The sequence below is a fragment of the Tamandua tetradactyla genome, chromosome 2, assembly GCF_023851605.1.
Source record: "Tamandua tetradactyla isolate mTamTet1 chromosome 2, mTamTet1.pri, whole genome shotgun sequence".
Classification (NCBI taxonomy): Eukaryota; Metazoa; Chordata; class Mammalia; order Pilosa; family Myrmecophagidae; genus Tamandua; species Tamandua tetradactyla.
The window spans coordinates 51,778,657-51,794,471 of NC_135328.1; the positions used below are offsets into that span (position 1 = coordinate 51,778,657).

General features: G+C 37.1%; 1 protein-coding gene across 3 annotated transcripts in view; it reads left to right on the plus strand.

Annotated features, from left to right (window-relative positions):
- Positions 1 to 15,815, plus strand: part of NUP188 (nucleoporin 188) — a 116,443-nt gene that overhangs the window by 2,015 nt on the left and 98,613 nt on the right. For all 3 annotated transcript variants that reach the window (XM_077146744.1, XM_077146757.1, XM_077146750.1), the window contains exons 2-3: positions 4,857 to 4,911; positions 5,915 to 5,988. In XM_077146744.1, the coding sequence (XP_077002859.1) occupies positions 4,857 to 4,911; positions 5,915 to 5,988 (129 nt within the window). The remainder of the gene's footprint in view (positions 1 to 4,856; positions 4,912 to 5,914; positions 5,989 to 15,815) is intronic.

Here is a 15,815-nt window from a genome sequence, read left to right on the forward strand (position 1 = left end):
AGCTTGGCTGTGTCTCAGCTTCCAACCAAAAGGACTGAATTGTAGAAACTGTTATTCCTAACTTCCAGTAGCTTTCACAGAGCTTTTCCGCCAGATGGATCTCTCTAAGGAATATAATTTTCCAGTCTGCTTATTGCCAACTCTTGCAAAAATAGAATTCTATTTTGTCTGTTTATGTACTGAAAGTCTGTAAATTTTTTTAAATTTACCTTTGAATTTGAGGCATGTTATTTAATTCTGTGCCTTAGTTTTTTTTCCAGATACTTAGTATATATTATGCAAATAAATGAGAGACGCTGCAGCACATGTTTAAATTCCTGAAAATATAGATAGAAGCCCTTGTAGCTTTGGATTAGACATCACAGCTCTACGTTCCGGCTGTATCTGTTATGTTTTTTGAGGATCACCTGCTCAAACCTTCAGGTTCCAATTTGAGGTGAAACCTTTTGTTGATCTGGATCAGTCCCCAGTGTGCTCGTTCTTCTTTAACTCTGTTCTATACAACTATGTTCCTTTGTAGACTCCAGTTAGTATCACACCCTTTAGTGCCATCTTCCCTTCTGCTGGTTATATAATGTGTGTTTAATATCCTTTGTTATACCTGACACTAAGCTAATGAAGTTCTTAGATTTATTGGTGTCCCCACCTATTACCAAATCCTTTCCATTGTCCCAAGCATACTCTGTACCCATTAAGCATTAACTCCCCATCCTCAGCCCCTCAGCCCTGTCACTGATACCCTTTAATCCATTTTCTGTCTCTATGAATTTGCATATTCTGTCTGTCTCTATGAACTTCTTGCCATTAATTTTGATATACTGTTAATCACTTTATTAGGTATGAGGGTCATGTGGTAGTTGTCTAATTAGTTTTTGTGCAAACCCAGAAGCTATCCTTGGTAGGTAGAAAATGTATTTCATTTTAAATAAAGCCTTTCTCCTCCTCCTTTATTTTTTGTTAAATCAGGTTTATAAATAAATATATAAATATATTTAGGTTTATAAATAAATAATTAGGTAATTATTCCCTTTACAAAAGGCTTCCTTTCAAAATTTTACTGTAAATTTCTTTGAGTAGTAAGCTTGCGTCTGTGTTTTTAATTATTTAAGACTTCATTTACTTATATATTTTTACATATACATTATCAAAATAAAGAGGTATTTGCTTCATTCACTGGGTATACTCTATTTTTGAATAGTGAATGCTATCTTGGTATCAGAGTAGTTATTCCAGGGGACCATTGTGAGAATTAGTGGCAATAGATTCCAGTGGAATTGAAGTGGTTTTCTTAAAGTTTTTAAACCATAAGAAAGAGCTTTATAGTTTTTAGGATGTTTAAACCTCCTTTGATAGGAAAATCCTGAAAGATATGTATCTTTTTAATATTTTTATTAACAGATTGAAATTTTCGGGTCGTAGAAAAAGCAGTGCTGAGAGGAAAATTTATAGCACTAAATGCTTACATTAAAAATGTAATCCTGGTGCCTACCCATGCAAAAAAAAACTGTGAAAAGGCTGAAAGATATTTTTTAAATGGATAGAGCTACTGCTTTGAATCACAGTCTTTTTTTTTCATTAAAAATATATTTATTTTTAATTGTGGTAAAATACACATAACATAAAAATCATTTCAATCATTTTAAATGGACAAATCTTTGACACTAACTACACTGACAGTACTGGGTAACGTTCACAAATATCCATCTCCAATTATCATCATCATCTCCAACCAAAACTCATACTTATTGAGCAACAACTCCCCATTTTCCCCTTGTCTCACCCTGGGCAACCAGGATTCTGCTTTCAGTCTCCATGAATCTGCTTTTTCTAAGTATTTCACATAGGAGAAATCATACTTGTCCCCCTGTGTCCAGCCTATCTCATTCAACATGATGTCTTTAAAGTTCATCTGTGTCATGGCGTGTGCCCAGCACTTCACTTTTTTGGCGGAATAACGTTGCATTGTATGGCTGTATCACATTTGGTTTATCCATTCATTCGTTGATGGACACCTGGGTTGCTTTCACCCCTGGGCCACTGTGAACAATGCTACCTTGCACCTCGGCAGGCAAACATCTGTCCGAGTCCCTGCTTTCAAGTCTCTTGGGTATAAACCTAGGAATGGAATTGCTGGGTCATATGGCAACTCTATGTTTAACTTTCTGAAGAACCGCCAAACCGTTTTCCATGGTGGCTGCACCATTTCACATTCCCACCAGCAACAGACAAGGATTTCTTTATCTCTGCATCTTTGCCAATACTTATTTTCGGTTTTTTAGTACTAACTATCCTAGTGGTTATGAAGTGTCATCTCATTGTAGTTCTAATTTGTGTTTCTCTAAAGGCTAATGATGTTAAGCATCTTCGCATATCCATATTGGTGGACAGACCATGGTGGCTCAGTGGCAGAGTTCTCACCTGCTATCCTGGAGACCTGGGTTCGATTCCCAGTGCCTGCCCATGAAAAAAAAAAACCAAAATCTTTCATATCCACATTGGCCATTTGAATATTTCCTTTGTAGAAAGGTCTATTCAAATCCTTGGCCCCTTTTTAAATTGGGTTGTCTTTTTGTTGTTACACTGTAGTTCTTTATACATTCTGAATGTTAAATGATTCTCAATAGGTAGTTTACAAATATTCTCTCCCATTCCACAGGTGGTCTTCTCACTTTCTTGAAAATATCTTTTGCTACACAAAAGTTTTGAACTTTGACAAATATAATTTATATATACATACATATGTTCCTACGTGTTGCTTTTGATTTTGGTATAGAAATAAAAAAATCCATTGCCTACTAGAAGGTCTTGAAGATATTTCCCTATGTTTTCTTGTAAGAGTACTATAGAATAAACTTTTATATTTAGGTAGTTGATCCAATTTGAATTGATTTTTTTTATATGCTGAAAGGTATAAAAGAATTCATTCTTTTGCATGTGATTTTCCAGTTGCAGAACCATTAGTTGAAGAGATGATTCTTTCCCCAATGAATGGACTTGGCATCTTGTCAAAAATCAGTGGGGCGCATGTGTGGATTTGCTTTGAACTCTCAATTCTATTCCGTTGGTCTCATGCCTATCCTTATGCCAGTACCACATTGTTTTAATTAATGTAGCTCTGGAGTAGGTTTTGAAATCAGGAAGTGAGTCCTCCAACTTGGTTCTTTTTTGTTTTTTTCATTTTTAAATGAAAAAAATACAACAAACAAATGCAAACATTCTTAACTTATGAGCATTCCATTCTACGTATATAGTCAATAATTCACAATATCATCACAGTTACATATCATCATCATGATCATTTCTTAAAACATTTGCATCAATTCAGAAAAAGAAATAAAAAGACAACAGAAAAAAATTTCTGCATACCATACCCCTTATCCCTTTCGTTGATCACTAGCATTTCTATTTTAACATTTATTCCCATTATTTCTTTTTATTCCATATGTTTTACTCGTTTGTTGATAAGGTAGATAAAAGGAGCATCAGACAAGGTTTTCACAATCATACAGTCACATTGTGAAAGCTGTATCATTATACAATCATCTTCCAGAAACATGGCTACTGGAACACAGCTCTACATTTTCAGGCAGTTCCCTCCAGCCTCTCCATTACATCTTGGATAACAAGGTGATATGTACTTAATGCATAAGAATAACCTCCAGGATAACCTCTCGACTCTGTTTGGAATCTCTCAGCCATTGACACTTTATTTTGTCTTATTTCACTCTTCCCCCTTTTGGTCGAGAAGTTTTTCTCAATCCCTTGATGCTGAGTCTTAGCTCATTTTAGGGTTTTTCTCAATCCCTTGATGCTGATTTATCACAGTCTTAATGGGGAAAACAGTTCTCAATTTATCCTCACAGTTACATGACTTGAATCCTTTTAGCTAAATGTTTAGTATATTCACTAGGATCTTTTCAACTTCTCTTTTGTAGTAGACTTCCTAAATGTTAATGATTTTAGGTTTTATATTCTTGGTGCTGATTTAGAATCTCATAAAATATAATCCCCATCCTTTTTATAACCCTTGAGAGACTTTCTCATTGGTTACATTAAAAAAATTAATTCTAGACTTAGTATTTCCTGAAATTCCAAAGGTACGGGTGAAGGAAGGAACTGGGGTAAGTGCATCGTGGAGGGTATGTTTGAAGAGCTCACTGGGGCAGGAACTATATCTCATGTTTTGTAGTACCTTTTATGAGGTCATTGTTAATAAAGGAATCAACACTAGTGCTATTCATGATGATTGCTAGACTTAATTGAGAAAATGAATTAGTTCATACATTTAGAAAATTTTCTAGGGACAATGGGAGATCCTGAAATATACATGGTTCTTTTCTAGATTCTTTGTTATTAGTCACTATATTATAATGAGAAGAGAGGAGAGAAATATTAAATGAATTGTCTTTTTAGTATGCAAGACTTATAGTTCATTACTTATTGTAATTCGTTAGTTTTAAACACATTTTTTCCATATTTTTAATACCTCTGAAATCAGGATGTGTCTTATAATTGAGGATTTATTATTTAATGGGCACATTTTTTCATTGTAGCACATAAACAATGATGTGTGTTATGATTAATATCTTCTTAGATGCTGTGAAATATGGTGGCCATCCTCATTTTTAACATAGTAACTGCTTGATTTAGGTTACAATCTTATGCTTTAGTTTCTTTATTTTTATTTTGAACGTCACATTTCTAAGAATGATGTAAAGGATTACGTTTCAAAATTTTAACAAATTGCTTTGTACATTGAGTTGCTTTTAGATAGTAGACAAAATAGCTTTGAGGCAGCTTAATCAAGTTTGGCAACTAAGAAAGAAAATTACCTCTTGGCTTTCTCTCTTTTTCAGAAGCAGTAGAGAACTGTGGACAATTCTGCTTGGAAGGTCAGCTCTGAGAGAACTGGTAAGTTGTGGTGTTCTTGAGTGGATCCATATGGTTCTGTGTGTAGCATATGTTACAAAAAACCTGACTTCTCTTTTAAGAAGGAGGAAGTATGCGCTTTTTCTTTCTTATAGTTTCAAAGCTTTATAAATATCATTTTCTATTTCTCTCTGCTGAAATTGTATGTGTTTTATAGCTCAGCTTCTGAGGTTTTTGGAATCTTTATTTTTCTTTGTATCTCATTGATTCCTTTTCTGAAAAAATACCATTGCTATTTGATTGGCTGCTGAGGGTAGGGGTACGAATACCATTCTGTTCCCTCAGGCTAAGAAAGATTCTCAGGCCTTTTCTCTGACTCATACTCTACTTACCTGTTTTTCCATTTCCATTTAGACTGACTGGCCAGCTAGCTCCTTTAGGTCATAGAGGCTATGGTTTCTAAGACATTTCTAAATATATGATTGAAATGATAGTTTCTTCATGTTGATTATTATGTGTTCTGACCCTGTGAGGGTGAACTGTTATGGCATTAAATATTATTTTTATTATTATAATTATAATTATATAACACAAAATAATGTAAATAACATAATAAAAAATGTAAACCTCTTCTAGAGCCTTACTTTTTTTATATGCCTTGATCAGATCATTCTACTTCTAGAATGTATCTTAAGAGAAATTCCTCTAAAAATTTGTGCACAAAATTATCCCGTTATTTATATAAATTAAGAATGACAATCAGCTTAAGTGAATTTAACATTAAGAGAAATGATAATGATCTAGCCACTTGATAAAATATTATGCAACCACTAGAAAGTATGTTTATCAGGATCTCTTTAATAACAAGGTTAAATCATTATGTTACAACTTTAAGGAGAGAAAAAGCAGAGAATTGTATACTCAAAATTATTTCAGCTGTGGGAAAAAATGAATGTTAAAAAGACTCAAAGGAATAGATAATCCCCAGCATGTTCCTGGAGACTGATTAAAATTGCATTTGTATAATTGCCTTGTTCTCTTCCAGAATCAGATTGAGGCAGAATTGAATAAACATCGGCAGCGGCTATTAGAGGGGCTTTCTTACTACAAACCTCCCAGGTATGGCTTTTCCATGGGTTAGGTTAGAGTAATTCCTCTGAGGAAGCTGGCGTACGTGAAATCAGCTTCATTTGGATATTTATGAGATTGCTGGAATATGTAGAACAGATAGAATATAATTTGGTTACCAGTAGAAAAGGATTGGGTACATTTTTCTGTCTATTGGAAGAAAGGGAAATTCCCTCTAGAAATACAGTACTGTAGAATTCAATTATATAATCTTAGTGTCTGGGGATGAGGAATTATTAAATATTTATCTAATATTTCTAATATTTATTTAGGGTCTACTATCTTTTTGTGAAGCACTGTGAGCATTAAGTTCTGAGATATAGCCACTTACATGTTTACTGTGTACCAGTTATCCTAAGCATTTGATGTATAAGTTACTTAGTCCTCACAACAACCCTTTGAGATAGATACTATTCATTGTTTGGATGAATATGTAGATTTTTAATTGGGCAGTGGAAAACAATAACATAAAATAGTTGAAAAAGAAGAGAATACATTTTATAGAACTAGACTCATTGATTTTAATCCTAGTCCAGATCTCATTCTGTTATCATAGAATAAACCACTCTCATTTATTTCCCTTCTCCTTCTGAACAGCTATTGAATTTATTTCATCTTTGCTTTCCATCTTCGCTCTCTTGGGTTAGTAAAGAACTTTTCTTTTCCTTGTTTATTAACCCTTCCCCTGTAATTATTTTCAAGTAAAGTCCAGATATCAAATTTTATCTGTAAACATTTCACTATTATATTAGTTAGTGTCCTTTAGGGAAACAGATCCAACAGAAGATATCTGTAAATACGAGATTTTATAAAAACGTCTCATGCAACTGTGGGGATGCATGAGTCCAAATTCTGTAAGGTTGTAGTTGCAAGCTAGGCAACTCTGATGGAGGTCTTCGATGAATTTCTCAGGAGAGGCTTGCTGGCTGATGTGGAGATGAAAATTCTCCCTTCTGACTACTGAGGTTATCACTTCTCCTTTAAAACCTTCAACTGATTGGATTAAACATTTCTCATTGGGAAAGACAATACCCTTAGTTGATCGTAGATTAATGAGCCATAGATGCAGTCAATATACTGATGATTTGAGTCCACGAAACATCCTCACAGTGACAGGCCAATGTTTGTTTGACCAGACTGGACACATCCCCCTGCTAAGTAGACACATGAACCTAAGCACCACAGTCCACCCCTTGTCAACTTGGTAGCTATACACCTCACCTTAAACCATATTTAATCTCTTAAACAGAACACAATAACAGACATAATTTTTGCTTAAAAGTTCTCCATTGTCCTGTGTACAACTGGAAATGCACTAAATCCAGAATAGGGTGCAAGTCCTTGGATAATATTCACTCTTAAACTTGATATCCTATAACTTAAATACTATGACATGAACAATACAACTTATATCATCTAATAAGGGGATAAGATAGATAAGAAAACAAAGATATTTGCCTTTTGTACAAATAAAGATGTACTTAAAACACTACGAGGAGGAAATATTCATACCATTACGGTCCTCATTTCTGTAACTAGTTATGTTGGTCATAGTTGCTATTTATCATTACCTTCTTCTACTATGCATTCCATGTTCCTTTATCCTCAGCAAGTACCTCAGTTGGCTGTGGTTCTTTGCCTGGTGGGGTGACCAAAACTTTCATTCCTGAAGTTTTTGGGCCATAGGTAGTCCTGCCTGGATTGGGTTGCTGCAGTTTTCCATTGATTTTAATCATAGGGCATGGCAGTATTAAGGGATCTCTTGTCTTCCAGGAAAACTCTTCTTTACCTCCATTGTGTAGTTGCAGTCCTATTTCCCTTTGGTTGTTAGGGTCAAATACCCCAGCCAGTCCAGTAATCCTCTTTGACGGTTGTTTCAGAGTCATGAGAAGCCCAAAGTGGCCAGGTGGCAATCTTTCCAGTTCAGTGGAATCATTGTTGTGTCTCCTGGTGGAAGCATGCCTCCTTTTGGAGCTAAGACCTGTAGATCAACAGAGCTTAAGGTTGCAGGGACAGGAAGTAAAATTTTTCTAGTGGATCATTAGGGGTAATAGTGAATGGTGCCAGTCCCATTTCCACCCCTTGATTCCTGGACCTGTGAATCTTTGCTCTGGGAGGAACAGTACCACAGAGTGGATGCTGATTCAGAGCGTGCACAGCCTCCTGGAGAGCATTGTCCCAGGCTTGCAAGGTTTTGCCACCTAGTTGGCTCTCTAATTAGGTCTTCAAAAGGCCCTTCCACTGTTTTACAAACCATCTGCTTCAGGATGATGGGGAACATGGTAAGACCAGAGAATTCCATGAGTGTGTGCCCATTCCTGTACTTCATTTGCTATGAAATGGGTTCCTTGATCAAAAGTAATACTGTATGAAATACTGTGATGGTGGAAAAGGCGTTCTCTGAGTCCACAGATGGTAGATTTAGCAGAGGCATTGCATGTAGGGAAGGCAAACCCATATCCAGAGTATGTGTCTATTTCAATTAGAACAAATCACTGCCCCTTCCATGATGGAAATGGTCCAGTGTAATCAACCTGCCACTATGTAGCAGAATGATCACGTCAGGGAATGGTGCCATATCAGGGATTGAGTATGAGTCTCTGCTGCTGGTAGATAGGGCACTTAGGAGTGGCTGTAGACAGTCAGCCTTGGTGAGTGGAAGTCCATGTTGTTGAGGCCACGCATAACCTCTGTCCCTACTGCCGTAACCACTTTGTTCATGAGTCCATTGGGCAATCACATGAGTGACTAGGGAAAGAGGCTGATTGGTATCCACAGAATGGGTCATTTTATCCACTTGATTATTAAAACCTTACTTTGCTGAAGTCACCCTCTGATGAGCTTTCACAAGGGACACAGATATTTTCATATGTTTAGCCCACTCAGGACGGTCTGTCCACATACCTCTTTCCTCGACGTCTTGATCCCCAATTTTCCAAACAAGCTTCTTCCAAGTCCCCGAACATCCATCCAAACCGTTATCAACAGCCCATGAGTCACTACACAAATGTACCTCTGGCCAGTTCTCCTTCCAAGCAAAATGAACAGCTAGGTGCACTGTTGGAAGTTCCTCCCACTGAGAGGATTTCCCCTTACCCCTGTCCTTCAGGGACGTCTCAGAAAGGGGCTGCAGTGCTGCAGCTATCAACTTTCAGGTGATACTTGCATATTGTGTCAAATCATCTAAACCAGGCCCAAATTTTCTCTTTCTCAGTCATCTGATTATAAGGAACTCCCCAAGAGACCATAGTTCTAGGCTGGGAAAGAGAAGTTAATGTGACAGGAGTGGGGGCCATGGGCATTTGGGCCTCTTCCTCATGTAATATACTTGTGCCTTCAAGATCCACTCTAACCCTATCTCATATATACCAATTCCATTTTATGATGAAGTGCTGCTGTGCACGCCAACTTGATAGCTTGGTGGGTCAGCCAACACCTGGCTCATGATAGGCAACTCAGGTCTTATGGTAACTTGGTAGCCCATGGTTAAGTGTTCACTCTATTAAAGCCCAGCAGCATGCCAAGAGCTGTTTCTCAAAAGGAGAGTAATTATCTACAGAGGGTGACAAGGCTTTACACCCAAATGCCAAGGGACTGTGTTGTAATTCACTTAAAGGGGCCTGCCACAGGCTCCAGAGAGCATCACTATTTGTCACTGACACTTCCAGCACCATTGGATCTGCTGGATCATAGGGCCCAAGTGTCAGAGCAGCTTGGATGTGTCACAAAGCCTCCTCTTGTTCCAGTCCCCACTCAAAACTAGTAGCTTTTCTAGTCACTTGGCAAATAGGCTGGAGTAGTACACCCAAATGAGGAATATGTTGTCTCCAAAATCCAAAGGCAACTAAGGGTTGTGCGTTTTTTTTTGGTCTTAGGAGGAGCCAGATGCAACAGCTTATCTTTCACTTTAGGAGGGATATTTTGACATGCCTCACACCACTAGACACCTAGAAATTTCACTGAGATAGAAGGAGCATGTATTTTTGTTGGGTTTATTTCCCATCCTTTGACATGCAAATGCCTTACCAATAAATCTAGAGTAGTTGCTACTTTTTGCTTTCTAGGGCTAATCAATATTGATGGTATCATCAATATAATGAAACAGTGTGCTGTTTTGTGGGAGGGAGAAACTCTCAAGATCCCTGTGGACAAGATTATGATATAGAGCTGGAGACTTGAGACACTCCTGAGGTAGGACAGAGAGTTAAGATATACTGCTGGTCTTGTCAGTTGAAAACAACTGTTTCTGATATTCCTTACTAACAGCAATTGAGAAAAAAGCATTTTCCAGATCCGTAACTGCATACTAGATACCAGGGGATGTGTTGATTCGCTCAAGCAGTGATACCACATATGAAACAGCAGCTATAGTTGGAGTCACCACTTGGTTAAGTTTATGATAATCCACTGCCATCCTCCAGGATCCATCTGTTTTCTGCAAAGCCCAAATAGGAGAGTTGAATGGGTATCTGGTGGGAATCACCACTCCTGCATCCTTCAAGTCCTTAAGAGTTCCACTAATCTCTGCAGTCTCTCCAAGAATCTGGTATTGCTTCTGAGTTACTGTTTTGCTAGGTTAGGGCAGTTTTGGTGGCTTTCACGTGACCTTTCCTACCATAACAGCCCTCATTCCATAATTCAGGGAACGAGTGTGGGGATTCTGTCAGTTACTGAGTATGTCTGTTCGAATTGTGCATTCTGGAACTGGGGAAATAACCACAGAACTGATCTGGGGACCCACTGGGCTCAACTGTGAGACGGACCTGAGCTAAAACTCAATTGATCACCTGACCTCCATAAGCCCCTACTTTGACTGGTGTACCAGTGTGACGTTTTGGGTCTCCTGGATTTAATGTCACTTCTGAGACAGTGTTTAATAATCCCCAAATATCTGATTATTTCCTTTTCCCCAGTGCACAGTTACCCTGGTAAAAGGCTGTAGGCCTCTTTGGGGAATGCTGAGAGGAAGATTAATGGTGTAAATTTTTGGCATTGTAACAGGGTCCTTCCCCAGGGGTATCTGGTCTTCCCCTCATTCAAGGGGCTCCGGGTCTGTAAACTGTCTCAACTCTGGGAATTGATTAAGGGGCCATAATTCTCTGTTTTTGTAATTCATGTTAAACTTTTGTTCAGTTGACCTATAACTCTTCTGCTTATACATATCAAGTAAGAATTTATTAGAATGCCCATCTGTTTTACTTCTGGGTTCCCCGTGATTTTTTTTTTTTTTTTAATATTGCTATTGACAAAACAACAGATAAGCACAAACATTCTTAACATACATTCCATACATAGTGTACAATTAGTGGCTTACAATATCATCACATAGTAATGTATTCATAACTATGATCATATTTTTAGAACATTTGCATCACTCCAGTAATAGAAATAAAAAGGAAAAAGAAAAATCTCATACATACTAGTACCTCATACTCCCCCCTCTCCTGACCACTAGTATTTCCATCTACCCAATATATTTTAACCTTTGTTCCCCCTATTATTTATTTTTGTATTTATATTTTTGTACTCATCCTGTCCATACTTATAGATATAGGGAACATCAGACACAAGGTTTTCACAATCACACAGTCACATTGTAAATGTATCTTTATACTATCATCTTCAAGAAACAACACTACTGGAGAAGAGCTCTGCAGTTTCAGGTACTTCCTTTAGCTACTCAAATGCACCATAAACTGAAAAGGGATACCTATATAATATGTAAGAATAACCTCCAGGATAACCTCTCAACTCTGTTTGAAATCTCTCAGCCACTGACACATTATTTTGTCTCATTTCTTTTTTGGTTGAGAAGATTTTCTCAATTCCTTGATGCTGAGTCCCCGCTCATTCTAGAATTTCTGTCTCACATTGCCAGGGAGGTTTGTACCCCTCAGAGTCATGTCCCACGTAGAGAGGGGGAGGGAAGTGAGTTCGCTTGCCATGTTGGCTGAGAGAGGCCACATCTGAGCAGGAAAAGAGATTTCTGCTCACCCCCAGAAATTACCCCCTAAATTAAGCTTAGGCCTCATTTTAAGTAGGCTTAACCTATCCTTTGTGGGGATAAGTTTCATAGGAACAAACCCCAAGATTGAGGACTTGACCTGTTGATTTGGTTGTCCCCACTGCTTGCGAGAATATCAGGGATTCTCCAAATGAGGAAGTTGAATTTTCCCCCTTTCTCCCCATTTCCCCAAGGGGACTTTGCTAACATTTCTTTACTCACTGTTCAAATCACTCACCCCATGATCTATTAGCTAATGCCTTAGACTCTGGGAGTCAGATTATTTTGACTGCTGATTTGAGTCTGCTTTCCGTTATGGTAGTCATGCCCAGTTTTCCTTTGGCAAGTAAGTTGCTGTTGGGTGGTTTCTGCCAACTGAGATCCCTTCCCCATTGTGTTTAAGGATTCCATCCCAGTGACCAGTTCCCACAGTAATATCTGACCTACAGAGAAGGATGACTACCGAGCTCTTTAGGGATGATGAAGCTAGTCTAATAAATTTATTTCTCAAGGTTCTGGTAAGAATTGTTTCCTCTGGACATTCCTGGGGTGGGTGAGCAGGTATTCCATGATAAATCCGGTTTAACCCTCCACTCTCTCTAAGCCTTTGGATCCCCTCATCTACATTATACCAGGGCAGTTCTGGCATTTGGACCTCAGGTAATGTCAGCCACTTTTTGGTCCATGTTTCAGCCAACCACCCAAACAAACTCAATGCCCTTCCTAACCCCTCAAGCTACAGCATTGAACGCAGAATTTTGCTTTTTAGTGGGCCCATATCAATAGATTCAACCTGATCCAACTTTATTCCTTCTACCGTTACCCACACCCTTAGTATCCATTCCTACACATATTCCCCTGATTTCTGTCTATATAAAGTGGAAAACTAAATAAATATTTTCTCCATTCTGTAGATTATCTTTTTACTTTCTTGATAAAGTCCTTTGGTATATGGAAGTTGTTAATTTTGATGAAGTCTTTATTTTATCCATTTTTTTCTTTAGTTGCTTGTGTTTTTGGTATAAAATCTAAGAAAATGTTACCTAATACAAGGTCCTGACGGCACTCCCATATGTTTTCTTTTAGGAGTTACATAGTTTTGTTTGTTATATTTAGATCTTTGATTAATTTTGAGTTTTTTTTTTTTTTTTTTACAAACTAGTGAAGTTTATTCTCACCAAATTATTAATAGATCATATGTATACTGTTACCTCTTTATGTGTTCCTTTTCTTTGTTTTTGTCTGTATTCCTTTTTTTAAATTTTATTTTAGTAACATATTAAAATTTTTCCTTTTAAACATTTTCAGATATGTAATTCAGTCATGTTAATTACGTTCACAATGTTGTGCTGCCATTACTGTTATGCATTACTAAAACTTTTCCATCACCCCAACAGAAGCTCCCCATTCCTTAACTCCCTCTCTGGCCCTTGGTAAACTGTATTTCAGTTTCTGACTATGAATTTGCTTATTCTAATAATTTCATATCAGTGGCATCATATAATATTTGTCCATTTGTATATGGTTTATTTAATACAACATGATGTCTTAGAGGTTTATCCATGTTTTCACGTCAGAACTTCATTTAGTTTTATGGTTGAATAATATTCCATTGCATGTATGTACCACATTTTGCTTATCTGTTCATCTGCTGATGGACACTTGGTTGCTTCCATCTTTTGGCAATTGTGAATAATGTCATTATGAACATTGGTGTGCAAATACCTGTCCAAGTCCCTGCTTTCGATTCTTTATTGATATATACCTAGAAATGAGATTGCTAGGTCATATGGTAGTTGTATAATTAACTTTTTGAGGAACCACCAAACTGTTTTCCACATCGGCTGTTGCTGTTTTACAATTCTACCAGCACCAACAGTGAAGGAATGTTCCTATTTCTCCACATCCTCTACCACACCTGTTGTTTTTCATTTTTTTTAATAGTAGACATTCCAGTAGGTATGAAATGGTATCTAATTGTTTTGATTTGCATTTCTCTAGCAGCTAATGATTTGCTTTTTGGTTGTTTGTAAACCTTTGAAGAAATTTATCCAAGTCTGTTTCCCATTTTTGGATTTGTTTGTTTGCTTGTCTTTTTCTTGTTGAGTTATAATATTTCTTTATAAATGCTGGATATTAAACCTTTATCAGATATGTGATATCCAATTATTTTTCCCCATTTTGTAGGTTTTCTCTTTACTTTGATGATACAGTCTTTTGATGCACGAAAGTTTTAAATTTTAATGAGGTCGGATTTATCTAATTTTTTCTACTGTTGCTTGTACTTTTGGTGTAAAGTCTGATAAACCATTGCCTAATAAAAGGTCCTGAAGATGCTTCTCTGTGTTTTCTTTCAGCAGTTTTATAGTCCTGATTTTTACATTTAGGTCTTTGATATATTTAAAATTTGTTTTTGTATATGATATGAGATTGGGTCTCTTCATTCTTTTGCGAATGGATATCAGTTTTCCCAGTGCCAAGTGTTGAAGACTCAGTTCTTTTCCACCTGAGTAGACCTGGCACCCTTTGCAAAAATCAGTTGGTATACAACCCAAACAAGGAATCCTATTGTAAATGATGAATTATGGTTAAATACAATTATAAAAATGTTCCTTCATGAATTGAAACAAATGTACTTCACTAATACAGGGTGTTAATAATAGGGTAGAATATTGGAACTCTGTGTTTTATGCATGTTTTTCCTGTAAACCTATAGCTTATCTAATAAAAAAAAAGTCAATTGTCCATAGATGGGGGGTTCTATTCCTGAACTTTCAGTTCAGGTTCATTGATTTTTTTTTTTAATTTTTATTTTTATTGATTAAAAAAAATTACAATAAGAAACACAAACATTCTTAATATATGCTCAATCCTTTCTGCATATATAATCAGTAATTCACAATATCATCACTTAATTACATATTCATCATCATGATCATTTCTTAGAACATTTGCATGAATTTAGAAAAAGATATTAAAAGACAACAGAAAAATAAAACAAAAACAGAAAAAAAAATTTTACATACCATACCCCTTACCCCTCCCTTTCATTGATCACTAGATTTTCAAACTAAATTTATTTTAACATTTCTTCCCCCTATTATTTATTTTTATTCCATATGTTCTACTCATCTGTCGATAAGGTAGATAAAAGGAGTATCAGACACAGGTTTTCACAATCACACAGTCACATTGTGAAAGCTATATCATACAATCATCATCAAGAAACTTGGCTACTGGAACACAGCTCTGCATTTTCAGGCAGTTCCCTCCAGCCTCTCCATTGCATCTTGGATAAAAAAGGTGATATCTACTTAATGCGTGAGAATAACCTCCAGGATAACCTCTCGACTCTGTTTGGAATCTCTCAGCCATTGACACTTTGTCTCATTTCACTCTGCCCCCTTTTGGTTGAGAAGGTTTTCTCAATCCCTTGATGCTGGGTGTCAGCTCATTCTGGGATTTCTGTCCCATGTTGCCAGGAAGATCCACACCCCTGGGAGTCATGTCCCACGCAGAGAGGGGGAGGGTGGTGAGTTTGCTTGTTGTGTTGGCTGGAGAGAGAGGCCACGTCTGAACATGAAAGAGGTTCTCTTGGGGCGACTCTTAGGCCTAATTTTAAGTAGGCTTGACCTATCCTTTGTGGGGTTAAGTTTCATATGAACAAACCCCAAGACTGGGGGCTCAGCCTATAGCTTTGGTTGTCCACACTGCTTGTGAGAATATCAAGAATTCAACTTAGGGAAGTTGAATTTCTCCCTGTTCTCACCATTTCCTGAAGGGGACTTTGCAAATACTTTTCTGCTCACTAATC